Consider the following 24,925-nt stretch of genomic DNA (forward strand, 5'->3'; position numbering starts at 1 on the left):
ACTAACACTCACTGAGTGTCTATGCAGAATCCAGGACTGTACGACACTTAGTGGACTGTCATTTAGGCCTTAAGACACACTTACAGCTGAGGTATTGAGGCACTGAGTCATTAAATAATTCACCCAGAGTCGCAGAAACTGGGCTTTTCCCATCAGGACAGTCTCCTGACGCCCAGCCTTGCTCATGGTCTTCCTGGGACAAGAAAGAGTTTGGCACAGTTGAGCCTCCAACTTCTGGGTCCCTTCCATGCCAGCTTGGGTCATGTGCCTGGGAGAGGGGAATTGGGGCTGGCAAACTGGAGCCATGTTTACCTTTTGTTTGCTCACATACCCAAAACATGAGATTAGTTTGTTGTAACTGCATGCTCTTTAAATTCATTTATATTACTCATGCTGGTGAACTAGGGAATATAGAACTAAGCTTTATTTGAATTACTAAAAGTTAATTATTGACATTGCTCTGAGAAGTTACTGCAACAATGTGTAAACAGATGAGAACTCAGGTACCCCTGGATGGTTCAGTGGCAAAATGGGGTGGGGAAGAGGCAAATGCTTCTGTCCCAGCAAGGAGGAAATGCTAGCACTCTAGTGAGAGAGACTTCCCACCCATAACCCTGGCCTCACTGCATCTTTGTCAAGTAGTCTTCCTTCTACCTGAGTGAAGGAGATAATTTTAGCATGTGCCTGGGTCCATTCAGTGCAAAGGATTTTCAGGCCTGTCACATCATTCTGTGCAGTAAGGCCATCCTACTTCAGCTCTGCCCAGTTGCCACACGGCCAAGGCATCTGCCACAGGATGTGCAGGCTGCCCAAGAACTGCTTTATTAGTTAGCCATTCACATTAATGTGCTGAAGACTGAGAATAGAAAATAACAGCATGACTGAACAGTGGAGAGGAATGACCTTTGATGCCACATATAACTGAATTGGGGAAAAAAAGTTTTGAAGAAATACCAAGTATTACTACCAACTTTCATGTGTGTCACCTTTCTAAAATTCCCAAACTTTGGCCTGTGACACCGCTACCATCTACTTAAAGTGTCATGTCTGTTAAAAGAAATGATTAGATCTGCTTAAAACTAAACTTGAGATGTCCTGGGGGGTGTGCACAATTTTTTGTCCTAAGTGTGTACATCCAGCACCTGCTCTCCCCGGTAAATAAGAGTAAGCATTACCAATGGTCATACAGCAAAAGCACATCATTTGGGACAAACACCAACTAGTTTGCCATCACTGAAGACTATTATTTTAAAAGCTCATTGATTTTTGCATTCTGATTCTGATTGATGCAATTCTCCAGAACAAAGGGGAATCATTTTGTTCATTTAACAAATGCTTATGAAACACCTGTTGGATACCAGGAAGTGGACAAAAATAGAGCAGGGCATTTGGGAGAACATTATGGTGACACCAGGGTACCCTGGCTGAGAAAGCAGTTCATTGATACCTGCCAGAGGATTGTGACAAATCACCAGGAAGTCATGAGAGGGCATATTTCCTTGGGGGTTAGAGTCCATCCATAACAAAGTGCAAACAAACTCTGTTACACCTTTCACTGAACATGCTAGGGGTCCCATCTTGAGTTCAGGTACTGCTGTCTTTAGTACGGCAAAGTTCTGTGTGGCCTGTAACAAGACCCTATACTTTTCTGATTCCTAATATTAAAGGAATGCATTCTAGTCCCTCACCTGAAGCTGCAAATATAACCTCGCCCAGTTCATTGATGGTGAAGATGCTTTTAATCTGAGACCTGGGTGAGGCCCCCCAACAACTCAACCAATTCCAGACTGAGGGCCTAGAAGTTCCTCACCTGTTGCTCTCCTGCCTGAGCTTGCTCAGCTGGAGGCTCAGGTGCTGCTGGTGGGGCTGGGCCTCCTGGGCAATCGCTACACCAGGTCTTCTCCCTCCTGATGCCACACGTGCTTCGCTGCCAGGCAGGTCTGCTAGGGGATAGTCGTCTTCCACTTCATCCGTGTCCTTATCTACCCCTTCAGTCTCAGAGGTAGGTTCAAAGTGAGCCCGGAGCTCTGAAAAATCACAGACCATGGTTATCATGGCATTAGGTCACCTGGGCCAGCAAACTAGGCTATTCAGGAGCTGGCCCCACCAATGTGACACTCCATCAGGAGTGTGCTAGCTTTATGAAAGGAGAGATGATGATTCTATTTGGTTCCCTGAACTACAAAAGTGGTCACCCCCAGTTTACACATGAAGAAACAAACATGTAAGGAGGTTAGTGAAGGAGGCTTTACAAAGGTACAACCAGGCAAGTACCTGCTTAAAGCAGGAACGGGGGTTCACCCGACCTTCCTGCCATTTGAGCCTAGGCTACAGAAAGCATTCAGGAGAGCAAGCAGAAGATGAGCAGGGAGGCCCCAGAGTAATGAGAGGAAGGGGCCAAGTCCACAGAACCCTTCTAAAGCCTCCCATTACAGGAAGAAGTATCACAGAAGGGGAAGCGATTTTGCTATGAAGATGCTCTAACATTTCCAGAAAAAGTCTACAAAAGCCCAAAACTGGGCTGGGGGCATAGCCCAATAGCTCAGGTAGAAGGCATGCTTGTCATGAATGGGGCCTTGGGTTTGATCCCCAGCAGAGAAAAAAAAAAAAAAATCCCAAGATTTCTACAGCTACTACAAGAGAATTCTGAGAGAAGAAAAATAAATGGAACCATTTCATTCCCAACTATCTAGCACGCATTTGTGAGCATGCGCACTGAAATGGGTACCAGAGCACTGGAGGATCCCTGCCCTTTTACATGATGTATTTGTATGCAATCACTTGCATTACACCCATAAGTGATCACCACATGTTCTTATCATAGACACTTCACCCTTGAAGGGATCTATGGCGGCATTCACTTCACTGCAGGGAAGAATAAAGCCAACAGGGGAAAGAGAAAACAATTCCTGAATGCAGAGACTATTTCTGGTCTTTGTTACAGCCTGATTCTGACCTCGACCTCAAAGGGCACTTACCTGGGATGAGAATGGTGACTGCGGCCTGCACTGCTCTGCGGATGATGTTATCCATTGCAAACATCCAGTGGGGCCTAATTAAGTGGTTCCTCAAAATTTTATTTACCTAAAAATCACAAAAATCCAGATTTCTAGTCTGTCGCACTTTAAGGAAGTCGAGTTCTTACTAATGCTAATTTGCTTCTGCACTGAGATTTGAGCATTGGCAATGCTGCCATGGAGCTTTGTCTGACACATTTCTTCTGAACCCAGTCTTCCTCTAGGCTGCCCTAAGTCACGTTGGAGTCCAGAAGATGTGTACAGCAATGGGATTGACGTCATGGGGCCTCTTCATTGTTTATTCAACAAGCATTTATTGAACACTTAGGAAATGACAGATTGCACTGGGGGCTGGGGACACGAAGATAAACCAGACAGTCTCAGGCCTGGAAGAACTCACATCTGTTTGGCCAGACACATACATTGGCTTAAACTCCACACCTACTTTGCTGCTGGATGCCACGTGTTCCCATCCTATACTTAGGCTCTTTATGGCCAAAAGCAATCAGCCCACTCACTTGGGTGACATTTCCTATACCTACATGCTCAGTGTTTTAGAAGGAGCTGCTAAATTTCAGTGTTCAGGTGTAAATAGATGAGAAGAAATGGGGGCTATGGGAGAAGATGGTGATTAGCATGGTCTCCAGGGCCAGGTGGAACACTTACAGCATCCTGGAATCCAAACAGTACCAGGTGAATCTGATTGATGGATGAGCTGTCAAAATCCAGGTCCACCTTCAGCTTTGATATTGTGGATGCCATCACCCTGTGCTCTGGGGAGCGGATGAAGTCCCTCAGGATCCCAATTATTTGCTTGATGTGACCAACTGAGAGATGCAACTCCTCTGAGCTCTGACCACACATGCACACAAACATATGAATCATTTTCATTGAATGAGTCAGGGAGTGGGATAGGAAATTCAAAATGTATTGTGGGAAACTAGATTGCCCATTTGCTAACAAGAATTGTGGAATCCCTTCAGGGAGAAGGGGCCTTTGTTCCTGGAATTCCTTCCTGTCGGGGTCTTCTGGTCCCTTCCCTCTGGAAGGCACACATCCTCACCATTAGGTCCCAATGAATGCTTCTACCTCCTGTTTGACCCCCTCATCAGGGCTCTCATCAAAAAGCCTAGTTCACAGTGCGGCAGTGACCTCTTCCTAAGAGGAAGGGGGACCAGTATACTACTACTGTGTCCTAGTTAAAACTCAAATCTTTTCATCCATAACCATTCTCCCTAAAGTGGCTGTTCTTCCAGTTTCTGAGGGCGGCTTTGGCATGTCCTACAGCTGGGGGTTAACTCGGCCCCAAGCCTCAAAAGCAAGATAAGATGAAAAGAGGTCTGAGGCTGGAAGCCCTTCAGCTTCCTGATGTTTCCGCTGCCATGTGGCTCTTTCTCCACCAGGTGGTAGCACCGCCCCACAAATGCCCAGAAGCACTGCAGTGATGTTCAAATTCGTGTTTCAGGAGTTTTTTTCTTTGTATGTTCTTTTGTTTTGTTGGGGCAGGAAAGGATGTTAGGAAATACTTATGGTGCTCACTCTAACTATGCAAATGTTCCAGAACACAGAACAGTGGTCCTTGTTCAGACCTGTCCAGGGACCTGGACCCAAATGGGGCAGGATTAGATTAGCAGATGCCATCCCTCAGGCCAGTACCTGGGCCACACACTCCTGTAAGTTAGAAACCACCTGGTTCTGCTCTTCCCAAAGGATTTTGTACAGGATGGCACGGCGCTCACTGTCCTTGCGTAGCAGGAAGAGGCCCTGGTCCCTGTCTTCTGGGGACGAAGGTATGCTCCGCTCTTCTGAGGCTAAGCTCTCGTCTGGAACACTGCAGACAAACACATGTGACAATCCTGTGTTTGTCTGGGAACACTATCTCCAGGAAGTCTACCACCATATGCTGTAGGGGCAGGGCGAAGAGGAGTACACTGCAGTCCCCAGGCTCAAGAAGCGGAAGCTGCACGGAGCAAGGCTGATGGAGGAGAGGGGCCACATCCCCTCTCTCACCCTTGCTTCCCCCATAGTAGTCAAGTTGAGGGGGGAGAAGGGCAAAAAGAAGTGGGGACAGGAGGAGCGGGGGAAGCAGAGGGAGAAAGGGGGAGTAGAAGGGAAGGGAAATTGAGAGGGGGAGGGGGAGATAATGGGGGGATGTGTGAGGGGACAAGCAGGGAAAATGAGGGGAAGGAGAGAGAGGGAAGTGCAGAGGGGGAAGGGAGGATGAAGATGGAAATTAAGAGAGCAGAAAGGACAGTCAGGGGAGTAAAGCAAAGTGCTCTCCTGGCTTGTCCCAGGCCATTCAGAAAAGGAAAAGCCCTTCCCAGCCCTCTGGTTGTGACCCAGCAAGTACTGCATCACTAAGGAACACCAGCACCCCTCACAGGACCACAACAGGGGGACAAGGGAAACAGGCAGTACCTGAGAAGGTGACTGAGCTGGTGCTTGGGCGCCTGTACCTTCTCAAAGAATGTGTCAGGCTGGGCATCAGAGTCTGGAGAGATGGAACCATGCTCGCTGCTGCTGCTGCCCAGAGGTTCCCCTGACGAAGGCAGGGCCAGGGCACTGGTGACACTGCGGGCACCCTCTGTGGAGGACAGCCAGATAGGGAGTGGAGAGGCTCAGAGAGGGACCAGGTGGGGACTAAGTCTCTGGCAGCCCCTCAGACCCAAGTGCCCACCCGGGGGCTTGCTAAGCCTGAACCACTCTGATGAGGTGGTGTTAACAGTCACCTGGGACCATGGTGAGAATGTAGGTCTGGGACAGGCCTCATGGCAAACACTGTTACGGGTGGTCTAGGGTCACATTCTGTGGAGCAAGTTGTGGAGTCACTCTGCCATGCCTTCTGATTCCATCTGCCCCAGAGGGAACATGGCAATAGCTTCCTTTTCACAGGCTGCTCTTTGTCACTGCCATTTACAGCCTACCATCCTAGAAGGTATTACTGGGTTTTGGTGGCCTGTGGGAAAGCTACCACAGGCAAATCTCCCTAACACACCCTTTAATCAAGGTCAGGATGGCAGGCCAGCCTCCCAAGACAAAGCACCAGGCTCTACCCTTGGGGGAGACACAACCCCAGCCAGGTACCTCTCACCTCCCACCTCCTCACATTCCCAAAAGAAAGACTTCAAGGAAGTGACCTCATAGTCACCCTCAAGGCTCCCTGTGCCTGTCTGGAGATGGAGGGATGTTTATTGGTTGGGTTTTGACAACCTTCAAACCTAGTGCACCATCATCTCTACCACTCTTCACACAAACAGGAACAACATGGAAGCTCAGCACTTCCTCAGCACTTGGGAAGCTGGCACTCTCTCTAAGCAGTAGAGAAGACCCAGGCCCAGGGAATCTCCCCAGCTGTCTAGGCAGGCCTCACCTGAGGGCTTGAAAGCAATTCGGTTCTTCTTGCCTTTGTTCACCTGCCTTAGGAAACCCTCTCTGAGCAGGTCAGTGGCAGTGGCCCGTTTTTGAGGGTCAGGCTCAAAACAGAATAAGATGAAGGTTCTGGCTTCAGTCGAAAGGGTTTCTGGAATCTCAGGGTGGATCTTAAACATCCCCACCTGCATTTAATGGAGAGGTAAGCAATGTGTCAGTGAAGCCTCGGGTGATTCAGGGGAATGCGTTGTCAACAGAAAGCTCCCACACTTCATCCCATGAGGGACTGGGGATGTGGTGCAGCAGCCCCGAAGACACTCATCTCTGTTCATGCCCCATTGCAGTGCTGTGTTCCTACTATCCACGGGTGGACTCTACCTCCCCATCCCTGGAGTCTCAGCTGGCCTTTTGAAGGCTGGGATGTGGCTCAGTGGTAGAACGCTTGCCTAGCATGGGTGAGGCCCTGGGTTTAGTTCCCAGTACTGGAAAAAAAAAAAAAAAACAGAAATCAGCTGGCCTTTTGTGACTTCACTTTCACCAAGAGACTGAGGTGAAAGTTGTATGTGAGTGTTTCATAGCTTAGGCCTGAAGGGACCTTGTAGTCCCTGTCCTCATCTTCTTGGAGTCCTGAGACCACCACACAGGAAGGGAGTCCAAGACGGACAACTATGTGGAGAGAAGGGTCCAGCCCTGTCTGCCACACCCTCAGACATGTGCAAAAGGACCTCTCAGAGGATCCTGCCTCAGCCAAGCTGCCACCTGGACGCAACCACAGGAGTGAGCCCAGGCAAGACCTGTAGAAGAGCCAACAGTCCTCTCACAGAACTGTGAGGAATAACAAGTCATTGCTTTCAGCCTGTAGTGGGTGAGGTGGTTAGTTACACAGCATGAGGGAACAGGAAAGCCACATGCTGCATCTGCTATCTGTTCCCAAGAGACACCCCGCACACCTCTCAATCCCTTTGCATCCACAGCCCATATCCCCAACCTCCAGCTCTAAGCCACAAGCAGAAAAAACCTGAGGCTGCTACCTAACAGACAAGTGTCTAATCACCCATGACCAAGCCATGACCTCCCAAGGGGTACAGCAGTTGAGGGAGGTGAACTGCCTTTTCATTTCATGAGTTGCTAGAACGGCTGCTTCAGGGCCTACTTCTAGGACATTTAACTGCTATCCAGCCAAAGGTTCTCTGTTCCTGTGACCCATAGGGAAATTAAGAGTCAGTTCCCAGCTGTCATATCTATGACATGGAAATGCTTCCATGACAAACCTTGCATAACCTCTTCCTGCATAATTGTTGCCATCAGGCGTGGCTCTCTAGTCTTCTTAGGCATTATCATCTTGAAGTTTACAGTCTTCCCTGTGTCTTTTCCAAGCCCATTCAATCCAGTGGTGGAAGCCATTCTCTTCCAGATCCAAGCTCACTGCCAGCTCCTCAGCAGTCTTGGGGGCTGGCTTGGCCTCTCTTGCCCCACTGCATGCTGGAGCAAGGACCTGGGTGCTGCAGAGCCTTCTGACTTCACCTCCCAAAGGACCTTGATGAGGTGGACATGTCCCATTCCCAGGACACTGCTATTCATGGCCAAGACAGAGAGTGGGTTTTGAGACCACTAACTGCTAGATGAATCCAGTCACCAGGATTTGAAATGCTGGGCACGTTACAGGTGGTACCCCTACCTGAACCATGGGAACAGATGGTGGCAGTGCCCACTGGCTCTAGGGGGCACACAGACAAAAATTCAGGACAAGATCCTAAAGTGGAAAGGGTGATTTTTCTTCTGGTTCTCAAAACAAAAAGAGTAGAATTGAACAGCACACCCTGCCACCTGGCAAATACCTCACTTATTAGGGTGCTCTGCTCCCTTATGGGTTGGCCAGGGCTGCTGTAACAAAGTATCACAAACTGGGAGGCTGAAACACCAGAAATGTATTCTCTCCCAGTTCTGGAATCTGGGAGGCTGAAGTCAAGGTATTGCCAGGACCAGACACCCTCTGAAATACGTAGGGAATCTTCCTTGCCTCTTCTGTGCCTCTGGTAGTTTCTAGGTCATCTCTAGGTCCTTGGCTTGAAGATGCATCACCCCAACACCCTGCCTTCATAGTCTTCTCCCTGTGCATGTCTGCCTTGGAGTCCAAATATCCCTTTTTAATAAGGACACCTGTCATGCTGCTTTGGGGTCTACTCTACTGACACCATTTTAATGTGATTATCTCTCTGAAGACCCTATTTCCAAATAAGGTCACATTCTGAGTTACTGGGGGTAAGGACCCCCATATATCATTCTGGGTGACATAAACCCATAACAGTCCCTTTGGGGGAAGAATAATTTCCTTTGTTTCAGACACTGTCCAGAAGTTTTAAAAAATTTTTGTTGAAGGATTCTACTATCCAAGAAATGAGTAACACAGTGGACATTATTTCTAACTTCTTTGTTGGCAACATAAAATGACTGTGTGCCACCCAAAAAAGTCAACATTTTTTCAAAGAATTTGTACAGATAATGAGTTAACCAAAAACAGGAGGCAAGAAGAGGATAAGGGGAGTTGCTCATGCCCTGTGGATGAATTGAGAAAGTCACAGCCTTCAGCTGGGTTTCTGGAATTTCACAGGAAGTCAACAGATCAGAAAACAGACAGCCATGGCTCTCAAGTGGGCACCATGTTTTTCCAAGCACCAGCCGCTATTTATTCTAAGGCCTGTGAGGGAAGCTGCAGGTGAGATCTTTAATGGTCCCCACTGGGGATCATGAATAGTCATTGATGTGCTGAGGAAGGCTGCTGCTTTCAGTCCCTTTGTTCAGGGTTCTGTTGACATTGTAGGGACCAGAAGACTTGAGGTGTTGGCCTTGGAGCTACCTGGGTGGCTGATGTGATGGAAGGAAGCTCTGAGAACCTTCTGCTGGGGCCCAACCAGGCTGAGGAAAGCAGCCAACATACCCAGAGCACAGAGTGCTCAAAGCCCACTGAAGGTGCCATGCCTGCCTCAGGGGGCAGAATCCCACACTCATATTTGTAGGGTTCTTTCTGCCCAAGGGGCTGAGCCAGAGGGTCAAGCAAAGATGCAGGCCATGAGGGAGGCTGCCACACATGGCAGAAAAGCTAGGAAAAGGCCTCTGGAATCATTATAAAGCTATGTCAATGCACTATAGCTTCATTATCCACCAACGAGGCCATTTGACTTTCTGAGACCCCCACCGTCTTGGTGTGAATAAAAATCTTCCATGGAAGGTCACTGTTGATAAGGGACTCTCGGGGCTGGAGTCCCTTAAATGTTTCCAAGGATACTCAAAGTCAGAAATTGCGGACCTGACCTTGGGCACACAGGGTTGACCTGGCATCAGCTTCCTGTAGGGTCATCCCCTTTCAAGGTCCCACTTGCCCAGCAGTAAAACCACCACCCATTCATTAGCCTCAACACATGGAGTGTCCTTCCACTAGCTGTAGAGGGTTGTTATTATGATAAAGATATATTATCAGTACCTACAGTTCTGCCTCTCCAAAATCCAGTCCTTCAAAGACACACCCTACCATGGCCTTTGAGCCTTAGCCAGAGAAAGGGCAAATGCAAATGAAAAATAAGAGACTTAATTGCCCCCATCCAACATAAAGGAAGAGGATTCTTCCATTTTCTTACAGCATTTACTTTAGAGAACTTAGAATTTTTTGTTCTTTCTCTCTGAGATTTTTGTTGTTTTTACTGGGGATTGAACCCAACGACACTTAAACACTGAGCCACATCTCCAGCCCTTTTTACTATTTTATTTAGAGACAGGGTCTTGTTGAGTTGCTTAGAGCATCACTAAGTTGTTGAGGATAGCACTGAACTTGTGATCCTCCTATTTCAGCCTCCCGAGCTGCTGGGATTACAGGTATGTGCCACTGTACCTGGTGCATGTAAATATTTTTAACAGCTAGATAAGCCTCTTGCCAGAAACATCTTTCCCAAGATCTGGGAGCCACGCTTTGAAATGTAATCACTGAGGAAGACAGTGCCTCTACCTCCCAGTTTCTGTAGGAGGGAAGGGGGATAACTTTGGTGGTACCGCACTCCAAAACAACCTCCCGTCTTAGGTTTATTTTTTCCTTTGCAAAAAGTCAATTCCCTAACATGAAAAGTCACCTCAATTACCAGGTAAATCTAAAAGGAGCCATGTGTGACAAAAGGTGCTGTCAAGTCCTCTCACTTGAAGACTAGTTATTTACCTTGAGAATGGATTGTATCTGCTTAGCAGTATAAAAGGGTGAGATTTCCTTCTATCTTTGAAATCTTAGTGGATTATCTGTGATGTGACTTGCATTCTAGTTTAATACTTAATAATAAAACTGTTTTCCTTCTCACCTACCTCTGTGTATACGTTTTCAAGACTGAGAAGAGATCTTATTTTAAATTGTTTCCCCAACATCTAAACCACCCAAATGACCAAATGTGTCTTACTTTGAACATTGCTGCCTGTGGTTCACCGAGCTCATGGAATGGAGGCTTGCTGGTGGCCATCTCAATGATGGTGCAGCCCAGGGACCAGATATCAGCTGGGGCGCCATACCCACGAGGTCCTTGATCAATAATCTCAGGTGCCATATACTGCAGAGTACCTATGTAGAAAATAAATGCAGGGCTGGGGAGATAGCTCAGTTGATAGAGTGCTTGCCTTGCAAGCACAAGGCCCTGGGTTCGATCCCCAGCACCGCAAAAAAGAAAAAAAAAAAAGAAAAGAAATGCAAAGATCAGAGTGCCATGTTGCTTATAAATGAAGTGGACCATTAATAAAAACCAGTATGTGGGTTTAACTGTCTCGTTAATAGGAGGAGCCTTGTCCTATGCATAAATAATATGGCTGTATCACTTTTTGACCAGAAACATGCAACATACCTTCTTTTAATACTAGTCACATTGAAAGAGGATTGCTTAGTCCCTCAAAGGATAAATGGGTCCAATTCAATTAGCATGTTTTAGCACATGTCAAATACAGGAAAACGGGAATGGGAGAAACAGCCTGATAACAAGGAGCTGCCTAGTTGGGGAGATGTATATAATGGTGGTGGTAATGGCAGCTGTGATGGTAAAACATGCTCAGTGCTGTAACAGAGGCGTACACAGAGGGCTGGAAGAATGTGGATGAAAAAGTGCTTGATTCTGTCTGGTCTGAATCAGGGAAATCTATGACTGAGTCAGTTTTGGTTTCTGAGAAGCAAATGCCAAAACAAGATTAGATGTGTAAGAGATTTATTGGGGAGAAGGTCCATGAAGGATAAAAGGGAAGAACGGCAGGATTGGCAGGGAGAGTGCCAGACTACAAAGCAGGCCTGACCCCCTGGGAGAAATGTGGGGAGGAAGAATTGGGTAGAAGAGTCTCAGCACTGAGGGCTTCAGCCAGGTCACCAAGGAGAACCTGGCCACAATTTGCCCATTGGCAGAGTCCCATATTGGTTCTAGAACCTTAACCAAGTTCAGACACTGGCGGGAGCAGCCTGGGTCAAGTGTCACCTTGCCAAGAATGTGATCCAAAGGGGAATCAGCTGATACTGCCAGTGAAATAGGTTCCTGCTACTATTGTTGAAGAGGTAAGCAAAGGGATAGGAGGGTGTCCAGGTATAGGGAAGAGTTTGAGCAAAGAACATGGATCTAGAGAGTCCAGGGAACAACAAGCGATGTTTGATGGGGGCAGGGTATAGAAAGAATTAAGGAAAGTGGCAAGGATGCAGCCTAAATGGCAAGTTGTGCGTTCTGAAGACTGGCTTTGGACTTTCTCCTGTGGGTCATGAGCTACCAGAGGTTACCCCAGGGAAGGTACTGACTGGATATGGTAGCAGGAAGACTAAGGGATTATTGAATGGAAAGATGGGGAACAGGGAGGTCAATCAAGGGCTCTGTGAGTAAAATCATTCACTTTTCTTGAAATTGAGAGGGAAGGGAAAATGTGGCTGGGACATTAGCAGATGTTATAGGCTAGCAAAGAGATTTAGAAGAAGACAACAAACTCAGAGATGACCTTAGTCAAAGTGTTATAGGAACACTGATGTCCAGAGAAATGAAAGAACCTGTCTCAAGATCACTCAACCAAAGCAGATTTCCTGAGTTTTAATCAATAAAAATAAAGGGCTCATCAGTTAAAAAAAATGTTAGAAGAAGCTACTGTTGTGTCCTTCTCTTAAAGATCTAATGTCTTGAAGCATTTTTCATTTCTATGGACATTTTAAAGATTCTATGACAGTTGTGACCAAAAGAATTTTCTTCAATAATGGGGATGCTCTATTCTGTGCAGTCCAATATGGTAGCCATTAGCCACATATGGGCTGTGGTATGTGGCTAGTGAGACTGAAGAAATGAATTTTAAATTATTTTAATTTTATTTCATTTCAACTGATTTAAAGTTAAATATAAATCAGGCTGCATGAGTGAGCACAACTGATCAGTGGGACACAGATGATAGCTTTGGTCTCCAGGGCTAAAAACCTGATGGGGAAGTGTTCAGTCAGTTGCAGAGTTGAGCAAGATGGAGATGCATCGCACTTGATGCACTATTAGGAAACCCCAGAGCCACAGGAAGGGAACTTCCGGTGATACAATATCCTCTGTAGGCTGCTGCTGCTATGAATAATAAAGGGAGAAGTGTTGGCAAGGAATGTGCCTTCTAATGAATCCAAAATTCATTAATTAAAAAATGATTTGACACTGTGTTGTTTATTAAGCTATCATCTTCCAACTCTGCTCTGTGATGCTAGGTCTGGAACTCTAAAAAAACCCATTTCTGCTTTGCCTGAGGCTCCCTGTTAGGCTTTGCAACAAGTGACACCAGAAGGACAGAGAAGGGACTTGCTCTTCCTTGTTCCTGAAAGCAAGCTTACTCTGGACCCTCAGTTGACTTCAGTCTCCACCTTCTTGTCACTCTATACTCCCAGAACCTGCTTCATCTTGCCCCTCCAAGGGACTTGCTCCAGGCTGGTGACACTCACCTCAAAGTTCTAATCCTACCCTCCTATCTGTACCCCCAAGAAAGATGGCATTGTGGGGCATCTGAATCATGCACAAATCCTGGGAAACTGGCTTGCTTTACATCTACAGGGGCTTCATATCCTTCTTAAACTCCCATTTCCTTCAAGGGGTGCCCCACGTCACTGTCAGTGGTTCAGCAGTCATGACTCTCAGGCACTACACCAGGGGAGTGGTGCAGAATTCAGAAAAAGGTGTCCAGAAGACCCACAGCACTAACCCAGTCCCCTTTGGACATAAAATTTGTTGGCAATTCCTGGACAACTGCCCAAGCAGGATTTTCAAATTACTAGCAGGGAAAATACATGACATAAGGTGATACTTTTTGACAAAGGCACCAATACATGACACATACCAGGACAAGGAGAGAGATCGGGCCACGATATACACATTTTCTAAGGGCATCTCAGACCCCTGGTTACTTGGGCCTATTGCTCAGGGGCATCCCATCCAAAGAAAGGTGTTCAGAGTATTTAGAGAGAGGGGAAAGGGTGGCAGGAATGGGTGTTGAAGGAAGCCTCTTTGGAGAGAGCGCTTATTTCATTAATGCATCAATGGATTAAAGCACTAAGGGATTCACAGCTGGTAGAAACTCTAAGAGGTGGGGCACATAGTTGGAGGAAGTAGGATCTTGAGGGTGTGCCCTTGGGAACTATATCTTGTCCCTAGTACCTTCCTCTCACTCTCTACTTCCCAGACACCATAAGGTGAGCAGCCACACTCTCTCTGGCATGACATTCTGCCTTACCTTGGGCCCAGAAACAATGGAGCCAGATGACCATGGACTGAGACCTCTGAAACCATAAGGCAAAATAAAGTCTTTGTCCTTTAAGTTGTTTTTCTCAGGTATTTTGTCACAGCAACAGAAAGTTAACTAGCACAGGTCTTTCAGATATTGTTAGAGACCAACATTTCAAACTTGAATATTAAAGAAGGTGCCACTCCCCCATGGTGGTTGGGGCTTCCCTAGTTGCCCTACCCAAAGAATGGTCCTTGGGGAAGACCACTTCTTCCCAACCCAAAGTCTTCAAACTACTCAGGGCTCAATACATACACATTCCCTGGAGGTAAGGTACACAGAGGACTGATTTTCAAGGGAGCAAAAGATAGCAGCAGACAGGGGCTTGTAAAGTTTGGGGATATTGCTATAACCTCTCAACAATGGCTTAAAGAAGCATAAACCCTTAACTCTAAGAGGTGAAACCCATTGTAGAAATATTCGTTTAGGGTTTTTTTTTTTTCCTTCCAGAGGAATCCTTCTTAAAGGCAGTCTTCCAAGACTTGAGTTCCTCCATGGAAAGTTGAAGAGGGGTGGGCAGAATATGAGGGGCAAGAGGAGGAGCTGGGGAGGGGAAGTGGGTATTGAGCCAAAGGACAAGCCCCTGACCATGATATGGGGGGTCACATTCAGGGGGATTCATCAAGAGCAATTAACATGAACCATCAGTCAGGCCCATAGCACACAAACTCAGCTTACACAGTACTAGTCAAGTGACAACTTGTCAAGTCCCTCTCCTTGCCTTTCTGTAGCTGTTGAGTAGAAAAAGAGGTAAGGGAGGAGAAGACACACTGAGAACCTGAGCAGAGGTCACTGCCTACTGCTGTATCTGGGAGAGAAAAGGGAGAGGAGTTGACTCTGGGAATGAGGACGAGACCACTGATGAGCATATGAGTCCACATTCTTTTCATTACTCAATTCAACCTGTTTGCTCCTTCAAGTGCCATTTGGACTCTCTTTGTCTTCAAGGGTGACTAGAAAAGTCATGGGAAAGGCCCACTGCCCTGGGCAGGATGTTATGGGGCAGTGGGAAACAAAATACAATGGCTTTTATCATGATAACCTTTGAGTCCCACAGGTTCAATACTAGTTACACATGGGAACCCAATTCTCTCAAAGGCTCCTTCCAGCTCTAATAGCCTACAACTTTTACATGCAAATAGATTTTTATTTTAAAATTAACAAATACTTCAATTTTGTTTGCTGTAAATCAGGTAGTGATCAAAGCATTTTTATCAATATTAACCCATTTAATTCTTTAAAAACCCTATAAGTACTGTGAGCATTTCCATCTTACTTATGAAAAATCTAAGGCACAGGGTGGGTCTTCCAGCTAGCAAGTGGTTGAGCCAGGACTTGAACCTGCTCATCCTTAAACCAAGGATATTTATAGCTACAGACAAGAATAGAGTTCCTCTTCTGAGTTCTGCCCCTAGGACTCTACCCAAGAGAGATGAAAATACATCCACACAAAAGCTTGCATGTGAATGATTATAGCAGCATTATTTGTGACTGTCAAAAAGTAGAAACCACCCAGATGACCATTAACTGGCAAATGTGGTCCATCCACACCATGGAATATTATTCAGCCTGAGAGGAATGAAGGCCTGATACATGCTACAGCATGGATGAGTCTTGAAAATATCACACTAAGTTGAAAGCAGCTAGATGCCCCAAATCACATATTCTATCATTCCATGTATATGAAATACCCAGAATGTGCAAATCAACAAAGTTGATCGGTGATGGCCTGGAGCTACAGCGGGAATAGGGATTAATGCAAAGGGGCACAAGGATCTTCTAGAGGTGATAGAAATGTTCAAAACCTGCATTGCAGCCAGGCACAGTGGTGCACACCTATAATCCCAGTGACACAGGAGGCTGAGGCAGGAGGATCATAAGGTCAAGGTCAGTCTCAGCAACTTTTTTGCAAGACCCTGTCTCAAAATAAAAAATAAAAAGGGCTGGAGGTATAGATCAGTGGTAGAGTGTCCCTGGATTCCAATCTGAGCACTAAAAATAACCAAACAAAAAAATGTATTGTGATAATGGCTGTATGATGCAGTAAATTTACCAGAAACCACTGAATTGTGCATTTTAAATGGATGCTTTTATGATATGCAAGCTATACCTCAATAAAGCTGTTAAAACCCACCACAAGAACAAGAGGGCTGCGGTGTAGCTCAGTGATAGAGCATTTGCCTAGCATGCATGAGGCCCTGGATTGAATTGCCAGTATAGGGGATGAGGGAGCTTGTTCCAGTCCATTTACACCTATGATGAGAACCCTTCAGAGGAACACAGGAGGGGAGGGATCCAGGCTAAGAAGTTGGCTGAATCCCATGGTTCTCCTGCCAAGGTTCAGAAGATCTCTGAGTACTATCAGGGAAAAGCTCCATCAGATCCATCCAACCCAGAGTTCTACACCAACTAGCTCAGATTTCTTTACAGAACTGCTCTGTTTTGCAAAGAGTAATTACATGCAAGGGAATTTCCTAACCAAAATGAGACCCCTTTTTTATTATCCCTCAAACACCCATGCATTATTTTGCAATGCAAAATTCATGCCTCCTCAAACCAATTACTTGGGAAATGTGATATGTTATAATGAATTATACATGTGTTTTCTTTGAGATTTTTTTTCTCCTCAGGGATGTTAATTATGAGATAAATTGTTGGGGGTTTTATGTTTTTCAAATTACTCCTTGTCATATCAGAGCCCCTCTTGCTACGTATTGCCAAGCTAATTGGTGGCTTCCAAAGTGGAGGATATAAGTCATTTACAATTATAGTAGTAAAATGCTGAGAGAAAAAAGGGCCAGTTCTACATACATATTCATATACATAAGATATATGTAGTATATGTATATTTGTACCAGAAACAAAAAATGAAGATTTAACATGTTCTTTCTATGGGAGATTCTGATGAAGACCTCATGCAGTACTTTCCCATTTTGAGACTCATGTACTTCCCCTTGCATTACAACTTAAAAGTCATTTTTGAAGCACTGAAATTCCCTTTTGATGGAGAATGTGTCTCCACTGTGGGTGTTCAGCAACTGACATACAACAACTCTCTTGTTGAAGAAAAGTCCTTCAAAGCTAAGACATTATTCACCAAAAATAAGGCTCAAGCTGTCCATTCTACAGCTTTGGTGACTACAGGGATAGAGAATAGCCATGTCCCTTTTATAGCTTATTTCAGAGCTATAAGATATGAGAGCTGTTTCATAATTTCTATCAAACAAGACCTTTGTGATCTTTACGTTCCTCCTTAGGGGATCATAAATCTTTACTTATTCAAAATCAGTACTTCTTTCCAAGGATCAAGGTTTGGGCTACAGTTGCTTTTAAGCAGGAATTTTAAAAAGACACAGGTTGCTTGTGAGTGGCATTCTACCTATTGATCTGGTAATGTACAACTAGCTGGTGATTTTATATCACCCTTTGAATCCAATCCCTCGGAACAATCAAATTATTCCATCACTGACACGTGAGAAAGAAAACTCAATTCCTCAAACCGATTTAAAATACCATATTCCCCTGAAAAAACTAGCCTCCCTTGGAAACATAATTATATTGAAACACGAGGTGTCGGAATTCAACAATAAGGTAACAGGCTATTTTTTATGATAGGCCAAGGAAAGAAAGGTCCTAATAAGTTGTCTGAGGGAAACTGTTACTCAGAATTCCCCTACCCAACTTCTGAGAGGCAAAGAATAAAGTAGGCCATCTTGTTACCACAAATAGATGACTAAGTGCATCATCATTACAAAGTCAAAATAATTTGAGTTTGGGGACAATACATCATCCACATCAAGCAATAATTGCCACTCTGTGTTGAGAAGGTACTCAGTAAGTAACCTTCCAATGACTATAGTTTGTAAAGAAAGTTTAACACCAAAATGGCCACCACAGCCCTACTCTGTTCTGCTTACCAGTAAAGGTTTCTGTGCAAGGGTTCACTCCTGCGAGACGTTTAGAGGTTCCAAAATCAGAGATTTTCACCACTCCACTGTAGGTGTTTACCAGAACATTGTCACCCTTCAGGAGAAGAATAGTACCAAAGCTTAAAGACAGATTTAAACAAACTGACATATAATGGTTCAAGACCTTGAAAAATGGTCATGAGAAAAACCCTCCCATCCCTCCCATGAGCAAGTCGCTCGGCACACGCTGCACTGACAGTTATCATGACTGGATATGGGCAAAATGACACTTTGTTGGTTTAGAAAAGCCTGTACCTTTATGTCCCTATGTACTATCTGGTTTTCATGGAGATACTTGAGGCCTTCCAGGATCTGTTTGGTGTAAAACTTGATAGTGGGCTCCTTCATTGGTCCCCATTTGGATCGCAAAAGAGCAGAGAGGCTTCCTAGAAATGGACACAGCAAAACATTCATGATGACGACAAAGATTCGATTGTAAGAGTTTAGGGAATTAAAGTGAAGTGACATCTCTAACCTGACATAAGCACTTTATACCTATACAATTATATATGGGTAAACACAATGAGAGTCTTCCCTCTCTACAGTCAAAGCCAAAGTACAGACTGGAAGCAAATCAGCATGTTGGCCTGATCCAGGTGGAGGGCAAAGAACAATCCTTTGTGATTCCTAAAATTCAGTGGGGCCAACTTTGGGATTAGCTCTGTCCAGTTACATGAAGTCAAGAGAAGAATGAAACATGACTCCTTGAACTAAAGAGGTGTGACCCAATGTCATAAATGACTTGGATCCCATAGATATTTGTTTGCTGGACAACCATTTGGTTTGAGTCAAAGTCAGATTTATACCTCTTTCTGTAATCATAAGTGGACAGGTCTAGAGTGAGGGTCTTTGGGGTGATAAGGACTAGGATTAGAGAAAGCAAGGCCTCTTTCTCCTCATTGTGAAAAGGTCCCAATGGTAGGTCACCCATGCCAGTGGTATAGGTGTAGGACCATCTTGATTAACAAGCCTTCCCCATTATTTTATTAAACACTAAACACTTAGGCCAGAAGAAAAGCCCCCTTCCAGACTCTCTGACCCCATGTTCCCAGAGGTGGTGGTCTGAACTGCAAGCAAGCCTGCCTGCTGGTAAAAACAGGCTCTTGGGTATCAGCTGTGCCACTCATACAGGGCTATGTGACCTTAGTACACTTCAGGTCCCCCATCTATGAAAGGGAATGAACTTTTTTTCAAGACAGGATTTCCCTGTGTTGCCAAGGCTGACCTTGAACTTGTGATCCTCCTGCCTCAGTCTCCTGAGTAGCTGGGATTATAGGCATGTGCCAGTGTATCTGGCTTCTATCTCTAATTCTGTTGTTACCCTTCAACCTAAAACTTGGAAAAGTAATAAAAAAGGTGAACAGTAATGGATATGTTTTCTATTAGGCTATGAGCTATCTGAGGAAAAAGAAACTACTTTATCCTTAACATAACCTTCAAAATTGCCTAGATCTTAATTTATAGTTAGACTCGTAATACTAGTAGACACTTAATTGCTAGTAGAATGAATGAAGGAACCAATACAGGTTTCTAACTGAAGTTTTTATATTTGTATTCAGATAATAATCATTATTTAAAACCTTTTTGAATTTTATTATTATTTAGTGAGCTTGCCACCAGACCCTGTTCTAGTGCTATATATGCATCATCTTAAATAACCCACCCAACCATCCACTGAGATAGTTATTATTATTCCAATAATTATTACTCTAATTATTATAGTAATTACTCTAATTTTATAATTTATTTATTTTACCAGAAAACTGAGGACACAAAGAAGTAAAATAATTTTCCTAAGGCCACACAGCTTATAGACTGTTGGACCGATTCAAACTAGATAGTTGAATCCAGATCCAAGGAATTCTTTCCTCCTATATTCTATTGCCTACATTTAGGAACTGTGTGGACAAAACACTGATGTTTGATTTTGTTATCAATGTTATTTTGCAATGTCACTTTTAAAACTCTGTCCTTTTTTCTCCAAACCACCTTTAAACTCCTAGACTATGAAGCCTGGAGGCAGGAGGCTGCTTTCTTCATCTCTTTGTCTCCAACGCTGGCACTCAGTAGATATTCAATGAGTATTTGTGAGTTGAATAAACAAACCAGAAATAGACTGTTTATATGACATTTGGAAAGTCTGTATCCAACTCTTCTGAGAAACCAATGTTTTCCAACCTCTAAAATGTCTGTCATTTTTTAAATGGCAGGACAATTAATGATGTCCATATTGTATTTTCATAATTTGCCAAAATACAGCAACTACTCACCTCCAGGCACCTGCTCCATAAATATCTTGATGTATCCATCCTCTGAAACAGAGCCCAGGTACTGGACAATATTGCGGTGCTTGAGGTATTTATGCAGGGCGATTTCCTCATGCAGAGGCTGAGAGTACCTATCATGAAAAATTAAAAGAGCCAGCATCACTTGCCAAATCCTGGGGGCTCTAGACCCTGATGGCACCTCATCAGCATCCACCCCACTGTTGGCCATCCCTTCATTCTGGAAACTTTCTCTTCCCTTCCTATAAGACTGCTCAGCCTCTCATCTATAAAATATGGGATACAGGCTGAGCATCCCTACTCTGAAAATCCAAAATGCTCCAAAATCTGAAACTTTTTAAGTGCCAACATAACACCACAAGCAGGAAGTTCCACACGTGACCTTGTGTGATGGGTCACAATCAAAGCACAGGCCCACTACAGTAATGTATAAAATCACCTTTAGACTATGTGATATAAGGTGTGTATGAAGCATAAATGAATTTTGTGTTTAGACAGGTCATATCCCCAACAGGCCTCATGATGTATATGCAAATATTTCAAAATCTGAAAAACTTCTGGTCCTAAGATTTCCAGACAAGGAATAGTCAACCTATAATAATACCAGCCAAGTAGGGCTGCTGCAGGCCAAAGTGTGGTAAGTTTCTCAGGCACCTAGTAGAGTACCTGGTATGTGGTAAGCACTCAATCAATGACTGCTACTGTTGTTATCTCTATTGGTAGGGCCCCAACTCCCTCAGCAATCCCTCTTTCTCTGTCTCCAATGCAGGGTGGTGCTCTGAAAGATTCTGTCCTCAGCTACCTTCTAGTCTTATTCTATACACTCTTCCCAGGCCACAATAGTAGCCACAAAATGATCCACCCAGTCTTAGGCTCTGGCCTTTTTAGTTCATCCCTCATTCTTGGGATCTTTTAAAATGCACACTTCACCATATCACTTCCCTCCATAAATTCCAGAGACTGTATTATTTAATATAGCACACAAGGACCTTCAAAATCATGCTAGATGACACCTTGTTAAAGTTTTTGTCTCAGAAGTCCTCCACTGCCCCACATCCTACATTCAAGTTGTATCAGAAATTTGTTATTCTCTGAATATATTTTGTGTATTAACAGCTTTGTTCCTCCTTCAGATAGGTCTTCTTTTCTGCCAGACTCCTACTCATCCCTCAAAGACCAGTTCGAAGATGATTTATTTTCTCAAACTTGACACAACTCACCCAGGAAAATTCACTCTTTGTTCTGTGTTCTGAAAATACTCTGTGTACCCTTCTATTATGGTACTTGTCACTTTGATTTATGGGCAAAATATCTGCAATCCCCACTAAACTGGTAGTACCCTGGTATCAAGATGGTATCATAGTTACCTTTCAGTCTCCAGCACCAGCCCAGAAACTGGCACATAGAAGGTGCCCCATCATCATAAGTTTAGCCTATAAATTTAGGGAGTTGGACAAAATTATCTCTAAGGCCCCTTCTAGCTCTAAAAATCCAGGAACTGTTATGCACAACAGAAAACTAGAACAGCTAGTGTTACCATAGGAAGAGGCAGTCCATACTAGGAATTCCCCAAATCTATAAGAATGCAACACCTTATTCATCATGGGAATGATAGACATAAAACTAGATGAAGAATTCAGGGGACCTGGATCATAGCCTTGTCTGTACATGCTCTTGGGGAAGTCATTTAATCTTCCTCAACCTGGGTTTTCAGATTGGTATAAAATGAAGAATTTGAACTAGTTCATTTCAGATCTTATAATTCATATAATCATAACATGCTCTCCCACTGGAAATCAACAATTGAATGGATGAATGAATGAAGGGTCTTACAGTGGGTAGAAACCATGTTTAACCCATCCCCAGTCAATCAGTGATCACCCAGATAGAGGAATGTGGATCACCCAGATATCCATCAATGCCCAGTGCTGGAGGCAACACTGCAACTGTGGGCTGACACGTCTGTTGCCCATGGGATGATTATCTCCTATGCAGTGGCCATGACTGTATATGTAGCTTCTCTACAGAAACATTTGACAGTAAACATTGCTATGCTTTCATTAGGATTAGGATTATGTGGGGTATAAATTCAAAAAGAAGTGAACATTTAATAAGACTAAGAAATGTTGAGGAAATCAATTAGCAGTATCGACAGTAGAAAATCGGCCTGAAATCCATGGGTCAGATTACAGGGGAGAATGTTAAAAAAAGAAAAAAAAGTCTGTATCACAAAAATCTGATTTTTCAACTACATTTAGTTTTCCATAACATCTTATCCAAACAAATCATAACTGTTTTCAATAATGACAATGTGAGTTTAAAAGCAGTCATTCAGGGCTGAGGTTGTTGCTCAGTGGTCAAGCAATTGTCTAGCACGCTTGAGTTCCTGGGTTTCATTCCTAGCATTGAAAAAAGGAAACAAAAAAGACTTCAGTCACATTTGTCACATTCTTTAATCAGCAAATGATTATGTAAAAATGTTAAACTTAATGTTGGGTGTGGTGGTGCACGTCTGTAATGCCAGCAACTCAGGAGGCTGAGGCAGGAGGGTGGCAAGTTCAAGGGCAGTCCCAGCAACTTAGCAAGACCCTGTCTCAAAAGAAAATTTCGTAAAAGGGACTGGGGGTGTAGCTGAGTGTTAGAGCGCTTGCCTAACGTGCATGAAGGCCTGTGTCCAATTCCCAGTACCCTCCACCCCACCACCAAAAGTGCAAAATTTCATATGGAGTTGATGTGTGCAAATGCAACTTTCTTTTAAAACATGACTCTCTGCAATCTACAAATGTCTACGTGAAAAAAGTTCATTTCTAAATTTATTTACAATACACAGAGAACAAAAGCAAATTTCTTATTACAAGCAAATTACAAATTTTGTGACAACATAATGCTTTTGTCCTTAAATCCTCTGCACCACGGGTGGTGGGCCTGGGATTTGGGGTGTTGAGATGGCAAGTACAGAATGTGGAAGGTCAGCTCCAACTTGCCTGCTATCTCTCTCCGGGATTTCTTTGATGGCTATTCGCACTTGATTGCTCAGGTCTCGGCCAGCATACACAATCCCATAGGTTCCTTTCCCTAAGACAACTCTCTCCCCACTGGCATCATAGTCATACTCATACTACAGAAGGAAAACAAGAAGACACACAATTTGTAGTGGAGAAGCCACCGAAAAGTCCAAAACTTGTCCAGCAATTTTTTAAATTTTTTCATAAACATTATCTGATTGCTAAGCAAGTATACAAGTAACCTGGCTCAACATCTGGAGCTTTCTCACTGTTTTAATGTTACAATTAAAACTGCTTCTAATCATATTAAGTATTTTGAATAGGTTCCCTACCAGCATTTTGGGAAACAAATCTCTTTCAATAGACCAAGAAAGAACTGAAAAACTTAAAATTGTCTTAATACAGAGTGCATATGCTGGGGTCCCTGCCCCTTTTCAGTCTTATGGATCTAGCACATACTGCAAAAATTCAATTTCCAATTAGCATCGCTATTTTGTTCTTCCAATCTTATCATCCAAAGCTGTTGCACACAGCCGCATTTGAGTTGACACTTCTCAATGATTAAAACAAAGGTAACCATAGGCTGAGCAGCATTTAAAGCACACAGGAAATGACGGCCATTTCTGTTGTTTTGCAGGCTTCACTGTCTACTTACGGAAGTGCAGTTTATGTGCATATTAGAGTGTGAGAGTGTGAGTGTGTGTGTGTAACCTTTCTCATCTACCTCTAGGGATCCTCATGACGATTAAGATTACTAAAGTGTCTATATCATTGTCTGACATACCTAGAAATCAGCCTGCTCCATAAAAGACATATCTCACACCCTTCTCTGTCCCCCACATCTGTTGCCTTCAAAGCATATCACTCAGTTCATTTTCTACTACAAATTTACATTCTAAGCTAACAATTCTAGTACCTGATTCAATTATTAAAATGAATTCCTTTGATACTTTCTGAAGGAAATCTCAAGGAATTCATTTCAGTCTAACTTAAAAGTATAATAAAATCTCATTAAATTGTAATTACTGGGAGAACCTGAATTAATGGCAAATCTGAATAATTGTGCAAGATTTAAACACATGTAAAGTGGTGTAGTAACTGTGTACTACAACTATGCTGTCCATAAGAGCTTATGATGATCTTATTTTCTTAAAAAGGAATGAAAAGTTATATTTAACATATTATATGCAAATAGATATTACTCAAGTAATTTTAGACATAAATGCAAAAGTTTGATTTTAGTGAGCTAATTTTTTCTCCTGGAGTCTCATAAATATTATTAATTAGCTTAGAAAAAAATCTTTTCATAGATTGTGCATAAAAGAAAATTTTGTTCTATTTCATAACCAAATTTGTCTTAAACATTCTGACTGAGAGGAATTCCAATATAATGAGATTTTTCTATAGAGACACATTAAACAATCTCTGAGAGACATGGATAGTGATGGTTGGCTGGTTCGGAGGTATTTTTAAACATAATAAAGAATTTT

General features: G+C 43.7%; 1 protein-coding gene across 2 annotated transcripts in view; it reads right to left on the minus strand.

Annotated features, from left to right (window-relative positions):
- The window catches only part of Map3k15 (mitogen-activated protein kinase kinase kinase 15), a 119,265-nt gene that overhangs the window by 3,623 nt on the left and 90,717 nt on the right, over positions 1–24,925 (minus strand). For both annotated transcript variants that reach the window (XM_047535783.1, XM_047535782.1), the window contains exons 15-25: positions 23,415–23,548; positions 20,416–20,543; positions 18,401–18,531; positions 18,095–18,200; positions 10,823–10,980; positions 6,388–6,571; positions 5,436–5,601; positions 4,674–4,848; positions 3,684–3,869; positions 2,979–3,084; positions 1,811–2,027 (exon numbers count right to left, since the gene is read on the minus strand). In XM_047535783.1, the coding sequence (XP_047391739.1) occupies positions 1,811–2,027; positions 2,979–3,084; positions 3,684–3,869; positions 4,674–4,848; positions 5,436–5,601; positions 6,388–6,571; positions 10,823–10,980; positions 18,095–18,200; positions 18,401–18,531; positions 20,416–20,543; positions 23,415–23,548 (1,691 nt within the window). The remainder of the gene's footprint in view (positions 1–1,810; positions 2,028–2,978; positions 3,085–3,683; positions 3,870–4,673; positions 4,849–5,435; positions 5,602–6,387; positions 6,572–10,822; positions 10,981–18,094; positions 18,201–18,400; positions 18,532–20,415; positions 20,544–23,414; positions 23,549–24,925) is intronic.

Source organism: Sciurus carolinensis, chromosome X (genome assembly GCF_902686445.1).
Source record: "Sciurus carolinensis chromosome X, mSciCar1.2, whole genome shotgun sequence".
Lineage (NCBI taxonomy): Eukaryota > Metazoa > Chordata > Mammalia > Rodentia > Sciuridae > Sciurus > Sciurus carolinensis.